The sequence below is a fragment of the Rutilus rutilus genome, assembly GCF_951802725.1.
Source record: "Rutilus rutilus genome assembly, chromosome: 23".
Classification (NCBI taxonomy): Eukaryota; Metazoa; Chordata; class Actinopteri; order Cypriniformes; family Leuciscidae; genus Rutilus; species Rutilus rutilus.
The window spans coordinates 2272225-2285000 of NC_140233.1; the positions used below are offsets into that span (position 1 = coordinate 2272225).

Below are 12776 nucleotides of genomic sequence, written 5' to 3' on the forward strand. Positions count from 1 at the left end.
TCGGCTGGGCTTAATTGTTTATTTTATAAAAACAAAAGTAAATGTAAAGGCCCTTTCACACCATTATCTCTTTAAGATCTCGCTAAATGCTTCTGGACTGAAGGATCACCAGTGTTTGTGTGCGTCGGAGATTTCTGCAAAGTGTCTGGAGCTGATTTACTTTCATTAGATGAAGAATTCCAATAACCGGCTCATAATGAAGACGCTAATCCTCACAATAACCACACGCCAGCAGGCTTACAACGCCTCCGCTGAGAGTGGAAACACTGAGTTAGTTTCCACACGCTCAAAACTGATCCTGAACATACATCCTGAAATATATTCGTCACATTATAGCTCTGAAATGCCAGTATTTCCTCGTCTCTGCTCCAGCGATTGCTAACGGAGATGTGATGCGTCCCAATTCGCACACCATCCGTCCTAAATAGTATTCGAAAATAGAATTAGTAAGTCCCAAATCGTAGTATGTTGAAATGAGTATCCACAGATTCCCGGGCGGTCTACTGTTTCCGGCCAGAATCCGAAGTGCGGATCCGTGAACACGCTAACGGCTAGTGTTGCCCACAACCAGTGTTGGGTAAGTTACTCTAAAAAAGTAATGAATTACTAGTTACTAATTGCCTCTTCAACAGTGTAATTAGATTACTGTACTAATTGCTCTCTCTGAAAAGCATTTAATTACTTATTACTAATTACTTTCTAAATCCCATATCAACCTCAACCAGCTGAATAATACAAGGATAGACATGATTTTGGACTGGAGTTGAGAACCACTGGTTTATACCAGTCTGATCTCAGGGCATTTCATACGTATTTTACAAGGTGGCTAATTAGTACGAATGTATACGAGTGAGGTCGTACGATTTAGCCACTTCATGAAATGCATACGAACTGCCGTGAGATCAGATTGGTCTATACACTGTATTTAGCTCAATTACATCAGAAGAAACTGTAATTAAATTACAGAAAAATTGGAAGTAATCCCTTACTTTAAATACTGTAATTTAAATACTGTAATTTAATTACTTTTCCTTAGAAAAAGTAATTAAATTACAGTATTTAAATTACTACCCATAATCCAGTGTGTTGGACAAGGATTCGATTAGAACTACAAACGCGAGTGTTAAAAAACTACAGACATGGAGGATGCGAGCCCTGTGGTTATGTAGAGGGGTTTGAGTGATTCATTATCAGTGTCTAACCTGACGTTGTCCACATTATATACTTCATCTGCAGCAGCATTGTGAACCTTTGTAAAGATACGTTTAGCCATTAATTATGAAATGCATCATTACATTCAAACTGCAAACACACGAGGAGAGTCTCCGCACGAAAGACCCACGACTGGCAGATCAACGTGCTTCAGCATTTCTCTCTGAAACGGTAGGAAATTAAATTAGATTGAATGGAGGATTTTAACTGTGAAAGATGATTGACAGGGCAGTTTAAGCACGTGACTAAGCGACAGAGCTGTCCGTTACAGATGATGAAGTAATATGTCCCAAAGCTTGCCTACTCTTTTGCTACACACTCAAAAGTCTGGACTTTTCTTTCACAAAAAAGAATAGTTTTAGGGCGCAGTATGAGTAGACGAATAGCCCGAGGCTGTTACCTGAGGAGGTGCAGGGCTGCGTGTCATGTGACCTCGCGTCTGCGCGTCTGTAGACCAGGTGAGGTTTGTTGTGCTCTTCCTCATACTCGTCTTCATCAGCGCTCAGCAGCGGCTCCAGGAACACCTGACCGCTGTGTGTCGTGAACGTGCCGATCTGAAGAGGCGAGCAGAACAACACACAATTAGTCACATGATGATTGAAGGATTCCTTACTTTAAAAAGTGATCAGACACACAATATTCACCCGCTGGAAAAATCCACAGCAGACTGGAAAACCAAAACACCCACAACACTGGCATCTTTTGTTCTTATTTTATAAAACTATTTATAGGTTTCAGTGCTTTTAAGATGGTCCACTTTATGCTGTACCTACTGTAACAACACCTTTTGTCAAGTGGCATATTGGCATATAAATAAATAAATAACAGTACAAAATAAATCAATAGTAAAATAAATAAATTAAAATAAATATAAATAAATAAAAATGTTGTTAAAAAATGACAAATGAATAGTAAACAAAATAAATATAAAAAATAACTAAAATAATAAAATATAATAAAATAAATAAAAATTATAGTATATATATATATATATATATATATATATACATGAAAAGTAAAATAAATAAATAAACACAAAAAGTTAATAAAAAAAAGAATAGTAAACAAAATAAGAATTATTTTGAATATTAACAATTAACAGTAAAACAAATAAATAAAATTAAATATTGTATAGTTGTATAAAAATGTACAATAAATAAATAATGATTAGTAAAATAAATAAATAAAATTGGATAGTACATAAAATAAAAAAGTAAAATAAAATACATCTAAAAAATCTAAATGAACGTAAATTAATGTTAAAAAAACTATAAAAATAACAAATAATGAGGCATAATGATTGACATTCCTAATGATCCTGAAGCCCCCCTGGGATCATGGTTTATCACCACGGCAACGCATTCAAACACAGAATTCCAAAGTCCTGCACACATTCCCAACAGGAGCCGTTATACAGTCAGATCCGGAGCGCTGCTAGTTTGAGGATACTGTATGGAAAACATACCAGCAAATAATGAAGTGGAAGAATGCTTGTGTTTGCTTGAACGAATGGAAACATGTTTGACGTGAACTCTGTTAGTTTTCCAGTGTGTGTTCCACATGCAGACTGACGGATCATCCCAATCTCTGTCAATCACAGCCACCTCACTGGCCTGGTATTCGTCTTCCCTCGGAAACAAATGTCATTTCTGCCTCGTCCCACGACGTGACCTTCACATGAAGAGCCTTTTCCACAGAAACACACTGAGTGTTGCTGTTACATCACACACTGACTGCCACACAAACCAGATCAAACACAAATGACACCTAAAAGAGGACGACATCTCTACAAAAGGTGTCGTGGTCTGTGTGATTAATGCGCTGTTTATGACAGATCTGTGAGGAAAAGGGCTGAGTGTAGTTGAGCATGTAGTTTTGAGTGACAGCAGAGACGAGTAAAAGCGTCTCGTTAAGATGATGTCACTCAACACACACGTTCATTAGGCCCGATTCACGGGATGAGAGAGTGAATATTTCCGTTTCAGACCTTTCTGACAGGCAGACACTCGCTCAAAGCCTTGGGGATGGAAACATGCAAATCAAACCACAAATCCCTAAGAATACTGTATTGACGGACAGAAACACACACTGTAAACACACACACACACACTTCGACTGGCCTTACAATAAAGAAAAAGCTAAACTGATGCATTCAGATATTGATTGATATAGTTCATCTCATAAAGTCTGGCTTATATTGTATCACTAAGTGATGAAATATCACTAACTCATCAGTAAAGTACATTTCACACTAAAAAATATCAAATAAATAAAGTTTTTAGGACCATTGAGATTTTTTCCATTGTGACATTATTTATCATAATAATTAAAAACATTTGCCAAATTTGCATTAATGTGAAGATAAAATGTGTTATTGTAACTGTAAAGTATGCATACTTAATGAATATACGATTTAAATGAAGCTAAAAGTATTTTTACTGCAAACATAGACTTACTTTTTCTTCAATTCTGCAAAATATAATTATATAAATATAAATATAGTTTATATATATAATTAATGTAATTATAATTTATGCAAAATATAATAATATGCAAAAAATGTATAAATTAGTGTATAATTTGTATATAATCTGTAGGCTATATAATATACAGTATAATATATAAATATAATATAATATAAAGTGTGTAATGTGAACATTTTATCTTCACATTTCATTAATGATTTTTGGTTGTACATATAAAAATTCACAATTTAATATTATAATTCAAATAGATATTTAATGTTTAAATGATTCATCCATATACTTTAGCATGACATTATAAGCATATTTCTGTATAGTTTTGCAACGGTCCTGTACGTCTCCAGATGAACTTCAGTTTTCCTGTAAATCCCTCGGCTCATGCCAGCTGTGGGCATCAGAGGTCACGCGAGGTCAGTCTCACACACACACACACACACACATGCACATCTGTCCTGCAGGTTATTACGCTCGGGTGCGGACAGATGCTGTCGACGATCTGAGAGATCAGCGCACCTGACCATCTTATTCTTTAACACACGCGTTCTGTGCACTGAGGGATTATGGGTCGGTCCGTCACCTCACTGTCAGCGGGTTCTCTCTCATCCCATGATGCAATGCTTCTAACTACTGAAGTCTCTGTCCTTCTCTATCACTGTCTAGCAGGATTGGAAACTAGCGGCTGCTGTTGAGATCTGAACACTGAAACAGTCAAACAAGCGCTAAAGAACGGACATCAGTCGGCCCTTAACTACCCTTACCAAGCTCAAATCCTCAGCTGACCACCCACCGATCACACTCTCCTCCACAGATGTCTGCAATGCACTGAGCAGGATCAGCGCGCACAAGGCTGCTGGACCAGACAACATCCCTGGACGCGTACTCAGGGCATGTGCGGAGCAGCTCGCTGGGGTTTTTACAGACATTTTCAACCTGTCTCTTGCCCAAGCAACTGTACCAACATGCTTTAAATGCACTTCCATTGTGCCAGTGCCAAAACACTCCAGCCCGAAGTGCCTTAATGACTACCGCCCTGTAGCACTCACACCCATCGTAATGAAGTGCTTTGAGCGGCTGGTCCTGGCACACCTAAAAGACTCTCTACCATCCACATTGGACTCACACCAGTTTGCCTACCGTAGCAATAGGAGCACAGAGGATGCAGTCTCCATGGCACTGCACTCTGTGCTCACACATCTGGACAATAAGAACACTTATGCACGCATGCTGTTTGTTGACTTCAGCTCAGCATTCAACACTGTCATCCCAACTAAGTTAATAGCCAAACTTGGAGACCTGGGCTTCAACACCTCCATGTGCAACTGGATTTTGGACTTCTTGACCAACAGACCCCAGAATGTTCGATCAGGCTCCAACTGCTCCACATCCATCACACTCAACACTGGTGTACCACAGGGCTGTGTGCTAAGCCCGTTCCTCTACTCCCTCTTCACCTCCGACTGCAAGCCTGTGTACGGATCTAATTCCATCGTCAAGTTTGCGGACGACACTACGGTGATTGGTCTCATCAGCAACAACGATGAGACTGCCTATAGGGAGGAGATCAAGCACCTGGCCACATGGTGCACCGAAAATAACCAGCTCCTCAACACCACCAAAACGAAGGAGCTCATCGTGGACTTCAGGAAAGTGTCAAGAGGCACACACGACACCATCCACATCAATGGAATGGCTGTTGAGCGTGTCTCCAGTTTCAAGTTCCTGGGGACCCACATCTCGGCGGACATGACCTGGACAACCAACACCTCCAGCCTGGTCAAGAAGGCTCACCAGCGCCTCTTCTTCCTGAGGACACTGAGGAAGAATCAGCTTTCCTCCACTATCCTGGTGAACTTCTATCGCTGTGCAATAGAAAGCATCCTGACCAACTGTGCTACAGTGTGGTATGGGAGCTGTTCTGTTGCAGAGCGCAAGGCACTGCAGCGGGTGGTGAAAACCGCCCAGCGCATCACTGGGACTCCACTACCTGCCATCGAGCACATCCAGAGGAAACGCTGTCTGCATCGAGCTCGCAGCATCCTTAAGGACTCCTCTCACCCAGCCCACAGACTGTTTTCTCTCCTGCCCTCCGGCAGGCGTTTCAGGTGCCTCCGGACCAGGACCAGCAGACTAAAGAACAGTTTTTTCCCCAGAGCTGTCTCTTTATTAAACTCTAACCCTCATTGATCCCACTCCCCTTATATACTGATTGACTCTCCTCTCCCTCCTCACACCTGCCTCCATTTTGTTATTTGCAATACTATAATGTTCATTTGCACTGCTGACTGTTATTACAGTAACAACTGTTTACATATGCATCTTGCACTACTACCTTGACTGGAATATGCTCATTTGCACTGCCGACTGTTTATTTACAGTACCGACTGTTATATATACATTGCAATATCGTACCTTAACTGTAATATGCAATTACTTTCCACTGCACTCACTCGGATAGCTTCTGTCCAAACTTTATTTGCACTACTTTAAATCCATTGTTATACTGCTCATTAGCCTAACTTATACATATATCTATTTGTAAAATTCTGTTTATAGTAATATCCATCTGTATATTATGCTCACATTCTGTTTATAGTAACAGCCATCTGTATATATATTCATAGTACATATCTATCTGTAAAATTATGTTTATAGTAACAGCCATCTGTATATTATATTCAGTACATATCTATCTGTAAACATTCTGTTTATAGTAATAGCCATCTGTATATTATTATATTCAGTACATATCTAGCTGTAAATTCTGTTCACAGTAATAGTTATCTGTATATTATATTCATAGGACAATCTATCTGTAAATTTTTGTTTATAATAGTATTCAACTCTATATTTATTCAGTACATATCCATGTTCTGCACTTATGAACCACTGTATATCCTGCACTTGCTGCTATTGCACTTCTGGTTAGACCTAAACTGCATTTCGTTGCCTTGTACCTGTACTTGTGTAATGACAATAAAGTTGAATCTAATCTAATCTAATCTATGTACATCTTTCTTTCAATCTGAATCTGATTTCAAACCACATGTGTGTGAACTGGGTGTGTAATAGTGTGTGTGCTAAACTGTTCAGATGACAAAATCTTGTCTGTTTGTTGTTTATGGTTAAGGGGAATTTCAATTTAAAAAAAGCCTCCTCTTGACACTTTAACATAAAAATCACAATTTTAAAACGTCAAATAATGCGCTAAATTTGACAGTAATAATTTGTTTGCATTTTTACTTCTCTGATGACAAACTAAACAAACTTGAATATGGTTCAAAATCTTATTTTTAATCATTTTAGCATGTTTTTTGTTCACAAAACAATTGTGTATTTTCATGGTGAGAAACAGGTTAAAATGTAGCAAAATATGAAAAGATTTTTTTTAAATAATATTAATATTTTTTTTTTTTTACATTTTTCAATTTTTTAAGTTTTTGAAATAATATTAATCATACTAATAAAATGGATTTTTAAAATAAATTACAAAGGTTTTTAAAGTTTATCTTCAACTAAAAGAAAAGTATCAAATTAACTCTGGCCTCCTCTGGACACTGGAAACAAAACTCTACATGCTTCAGTTTTAACAATTTTAACATTTTAAAGTTTGCTTGTTCACGACTATTTTAATGGTGAGAAACAGATTAAATGTAGCAAAATACGAAATACGGGAAAGAAAATGGTACAAAAAAAAAAAAAAAAAAAAGGTTTTCAAGTTTTTCTTCAATTAAAAAAAATCTAAAACTAATTCTGGTCTCTAAAAACGATTGAAACAAAAGAAATGCTTCGGTTTTAACTTTAAATGGAAACAGCTGAATAGCAACTGATGCATCATCTTTATGTCTGTGTTGTGACCCTTCCTCGGGCTGTTTACGACTCGAGCGGGACGAAACACGCGCTCCTGTCGTCCTCTGAGCTCGGAGCCTGATGACGACCCCGTGACCTCATCAGAGACTAAACGAGCGCCGCCCTGCAGGGACTAATCACCTCTATTACCTGAGATCACTAATTAGCAGATGAGCGTATGCAAACGGGTCAGGAGCACATCCTCAGAGACGCCCCGAGGTCAGTCGGAAGTTGAGCAAACGGACTATATTTGACAGACTGGACAGCTGGGTGTCATATGACCCGAATCACATCCGTTCATTCTGTCCCACACCAGTCACTTCTCTAAAATAACTAGCAGTCATGCTTACACAGCCAGTCATGCCTTGAGAAGAATAACTCAACTAAAACAAAGCCTAATCCTCACAGAGGATCACATCACTAAAAACAACCAAAATTGAAAAACACTCCATGTTGAAGTCACCAGCCCATGTGTTTACCCAGAAAGCAACATGTCGGGCCAGATCCGGCCCACATCTGGTACATGTCCCCTGAGTTTATGCTCACTAGTCCATTATAGGAGAACAAAAGTGAACAACTCAACAAAACCAAAGCCTAATCCTCATAGAGAGAATTAATCCTGCATTCATTGCGGTATTAACGTAATTACCCAGAAAGCAACATAGTGTCGGCCCAGATCCGGCCCACATCTGGTACGCTTGGAATCCACATGTGCCAGATGTGGGCCGGATCTGGGCCGGCACTATGTTGCTTTCTGGGTATGAATTTCCTGCAAGTAAAAACTTGAAAGTTGGAAACGCTCTGACTTTTAAATATCTTCGGTGATATCACAAAAAACAACCAAAATGGAGCATTTAGCAACCTCTACATGATACCATTACCAGCCTAGATCTCTAACCACTAACCCTGAGTTTAACCCAAGTCATTTAAACTAAAATAACTAGCAGTTTAAACATCCACATCTTTGTTGAGCTCGCAATTACAAGTTGAGCAACACTCTGATTCATCCCAGTTAACTATTGCGAAACCAAAACAGTTAGCAGGAAAACTACATGTCTAGATCTTCAACCACTAACACTGAGTTTACAGTAACTATTCCAATCCATCCAAGTCATTTCTCCCATCTAAAATAACTAACTTAGCAGTTTAAAGATCCGCTCATGTTTCACTTCCAGTCAAAACTAGAAGAATAACTCAACTCAACCAACTAAAAATGGAAAAGTTAGCAAACACGAATGTTACCTGTTTTTATACCAACTAGTCCAATAGAAGAGAGAACAACTCAACTAAACCAAAGCCTAATCTTCACAGAAAGAACTTATCCTGTGTTCATGTAATCAATCTTTTTAGTAGTTTATTCTAGCAGTACGATAGTTTTCCGCTGGTAAAAATTGCTCACATCTTTATTGAACTCGCAATTACAACTGGGAAACACTAACTAATCCCATTTAATCACTGTGACAACAAAAAACTACCAAAACAGTTCGTAAACACTAAACATTACTAGTTACAGATCTTCAACCACTAACTCTGTGTTTACAACAGTTCAGTTCAGTTTTGTTTCAATGAACCAGTTAAAATTCAGCAGTTTGTTTACATAATTACACACTGATGTCACATACGCAATTCTATTACTAAAGCACGCATGGGTGCTTTAGTAATAGAATTTTAGTAATATGCTGATTCTCACATCATTATTGCAATAATGATGTGAGAATCAGTTGTTTTACAGATAGTGAATAAACTAGTCTTAATCAATGTCACCTTTTTAAATAAACCTTGAAAAACTATTTTAAAAAATGTCATTTCGGCCCCTGATTCAGGGCGACTGCTCGGTTTACGCTGGCTTGTATCAGCAGCTCATCGGTTCTCCGCGAACGCTTCCGAGTCTGAACTGTTTCCTCGGCTCAGAGAACTGGTGACTCGAGAGCTGTTGGAACCATTAACCCACTCTTGAACTTGTATTTGAACTACAGCCATTGAATCACTGTTATATTTACAATGCTTTTGATTTCCCAGACAGCAACATAATGTCGGCCCAGATCCGGGTCACATCCGGTAAATGTGGATTCAACGCGCACCAGATCTGGGCCGGATCTGAGCCGACACTATGGGCGTTTTCACACCTGAAAGTCCGCACCAAGGTCCGAACCAAAGGTCATGTTTTGATACATTGTATACATTTGGTTAGTTTTGGTTTGGTTTCACATTGCAATTATGCGAACGCACTAAAGAACTTTACATTACGTGCTTGCGTCCTGTCGTCATCATCTATATGGGCTGCATCTTGACATTGATTGGTTTGTAAACGGACGTGCGTCTGACGTCAGTGTGTTGTCAATTCGGCGGGTAACTTTGACAAGAATGAATGAACAGACGCATATCGTTGCCACTATACTGTTATTATTACGGCATTACTCCCTGCAGCACCGACTATACTCGAGGCGAGTTCAAATTCGCCAAACGAACGTCCTCGGTTTGCGAACATTTTATCGTCGCCGGCAGGACGCAGGAAAAATGTGTGTGTGTGTGTGTGTGTGTGTGTACGCGCGCGCGTTTGAATCAGCTGGAAGAAATGCGGTGGGCAGGACTGACAGATCTGCACATAAATATTCTTCTTCAGTTGTTTAGGCTACGCGGGAACCACCGGAACTTCCTGTAAATAGTCTGAAAGTCCGAACCATACAGAAAATGCTTTCACACTAGAAACGAACCAAACCTTTGCTCAGTTTGATCCGGACCGAGACTATCTCTTTTCGTCGGACCAAATTTCGTCTGTTTGGTCCGGACCGTGGTCCGGGGGAGGTTTCACACCTGTAATTTTGATTCGGACCAAACTGAAAAGTCCGAAAGTCCGGACCAAACAAGGTAAGTGTGAAAGGGCCCTATGTGGCTGTCTGGGTTTGCTTTTCAGCAAAAAACATCAGAAACATAAATTTTTCCCTCTTTATGAAACCCTCGGCACACAGTGTGCCTGAAAGACTGTTCTCAGTTCAGTGTACAGTTGGACTAACTGGAGCGCTGAGAGAGTTGGCAAAAACAGCATCATAGGATCATATACTCCTGGAGATTGACTCATTTCCACTGACTAAAAGTGAGTTTTGATTGAGTAACTCATAGATCTGTGCTGTTTCAGATGGTACAGTCTAAAATGAACCGAACTGGATATCACTCATTTATACTCACTAGTTGAAGTCAACTAAATCAATGAAATCTTCACAGAAAGATCTTATCCTGCATTCATGTCAGAATTACAAGTAGAGTTGTTTAATCAATCATTCTAGTAGTTTATTCTAGCAGTACGACACCCAGCAAGCAATTTTGCATTTAAAAGACGTCTAATAGCCGTCCAAACACAGCCCTGACGTTTAGACTAAAACAAGGCAAGTTTTGGGCTGTCAGTGAAATTGTAATAGTCGTCTAAACCATATCCCAAGAATAGACTAGTCATCAATTAGATAAAGAAATGAAATGAGTGAAGAAATAAAACCAAACACCTTGTAATCACTGTTGACTTTGCTTTGATGATGGAATATCATACATCTCGCAAGTTATTTTGGTAAAAACGACATGTAACCAAATTCAAAGTTATTTTGGCTAGAAGTGTGTTACTCATAGACTATATCGGGTCTATAATTAACCTAGACGGTGAAATGACGGCTATTGCTTGCTGGGTAGTTTTCTGCTAGTTCGTCTTTGTTGAACTTGTTCAACAAGTTGAGAAACACTAATAATCCCATTTAACGTCACAAAAAACAAAACAGTTAGCAAACACTAAACGTTACTAGTTACCAACCCAGATCTTTAACATCTAACTCTGAGTTTATACTCACTAAAGTTCAGTCCATTCTCTCATGCCCTTGTTGAACTGGTAACTAGACTCGACTTCCCATGACACTAGCACAACAGCTTCAGCTTCATCAGTTGACAGATCTTTAGTTTTCTGCTAGTAAAAACTGCTCACGTCTTTGTTGAACTTGCAATTACAAGTTGAGAAACACTCTGACTAATCCCAGTTAACTCTTGCGACATCACAAAAAACAACCAAACAGAAACAGTTAGCAAACACTAAACGTTACTAGTTACCAGCCCAGATCTTTAACATCTAACTCTGAGTTTATCCTCACTAAAGTCCAGTCCATTCTCTCATGCCATTGTTGAACTGGTAACTAGACTCGACTTCCTATGAAACTATCACAATGGCAGCAGCTATAGGTTTAGGTTTAGGTTTAGGTTTAGGTTTAGGTTTAGGTTTAGGTTTAGGTTTAGGTTTAGCTATAGAAATAGGTTTCAAGGTGCAAGCAGTGAATAATTTTGAGAAACGTGATCATCTCCACGTAAGCTTCAAAAACGCGAATCTGTGAAAACGATGACAGCGTGCACACGGTGGTCATCAGGAGGCAGATCTTTAACCTCCTCACTCTTGATACTCACGAGTCCCGTGCAGAGGCTGAAGACGGCGTGGTGTTCGCTGCGAGCGTTGACGTGTCCTCTGAAGAAGCAGTGGCGCAGGTCTTCTCCGCGCTTCTCCTCGTCTCCCAGATGAAGCACGGTGTAGGACGGAGCGATGAATCCCGAATCAGCCGTGAGGTTGAGGTGAAAGGCCTGACCGAACGCCTCGATCCGGTAATGCGCCCTGGAGATCTCGGCGTCAGCGCTACGCCTTCTCCTGCGGTAATGCTGTCGGTGCGGGAACGACTCCCCAAAATCATTCAAGCGCACCGGAGTGACGATCTCATACGACGACAGCTGTCTGATGAAGCTCTCTGAAACACAACACATCAGTCTCATCTCAGATCTAAATGTCAAATCAGGCTATGAAGCTTCTTTAGTGGCATTGATGGTTCCATGAAGAACCTTGAGAATCTTTCCATTGCATAAAAAGTTCTTTATAATGGTTTCCTGAACAGGCTTTCCTGGAGCTCAAGCAGTGGAGCATTAGCGCTTGCAACGCCAAGGTCATGGGTTCGATTCCCAGGGAAAGCATGAACTGATAAGAGTGTAAATGTGGACCTTGAAATGCAATGTAAGTCGCTTTGCCAAATGCATACATGTAAGTGTAAAAAAGATTATTTACTGGGAAACAAAAATGGTTCTTCTATGCTGAGAACCTTTTTTTTTAAGAGTATGTCGTTTTTTGACTCTTAAGTGACTCTTAGTGTGCGATTCATCAGAGTGTGTTTGAATCAGCTGGTGTTGTGGAGCTTTGAGTGGATGTATGAAGTCAAGTTCACA

At 39.6% G+C, this 12776-nt stretch overlaps 1 protein-coding gene across 1 annotated transcript in view; it reads right to left on the reverse strand.

The window, feature by feature from the left end:
* The window catches only part of LOC311283519 (A disintegrin and metalloproteinase with thrombospondin motifs 20), a 115566-nt gene that overhangs the window by 102086 nt on the left and 704 nt on the right, over positions 1–12776 (reverse strand). Inside the window, exons 2-3 of the mRNA XM_084397978.1 lie at positions 11976–12307; positions 1613–1766 (exon numbers count right to left, since the gene is read on the reverse strand). Coding sequence (XP_084254104.1) covers positions 1613–1766; positions 11976–12307 — 486 coding nt within the window. The remainder of the gene's footprint in view (positions 1–1612; positions 1767–11975; positions 12308–12776) is intronic.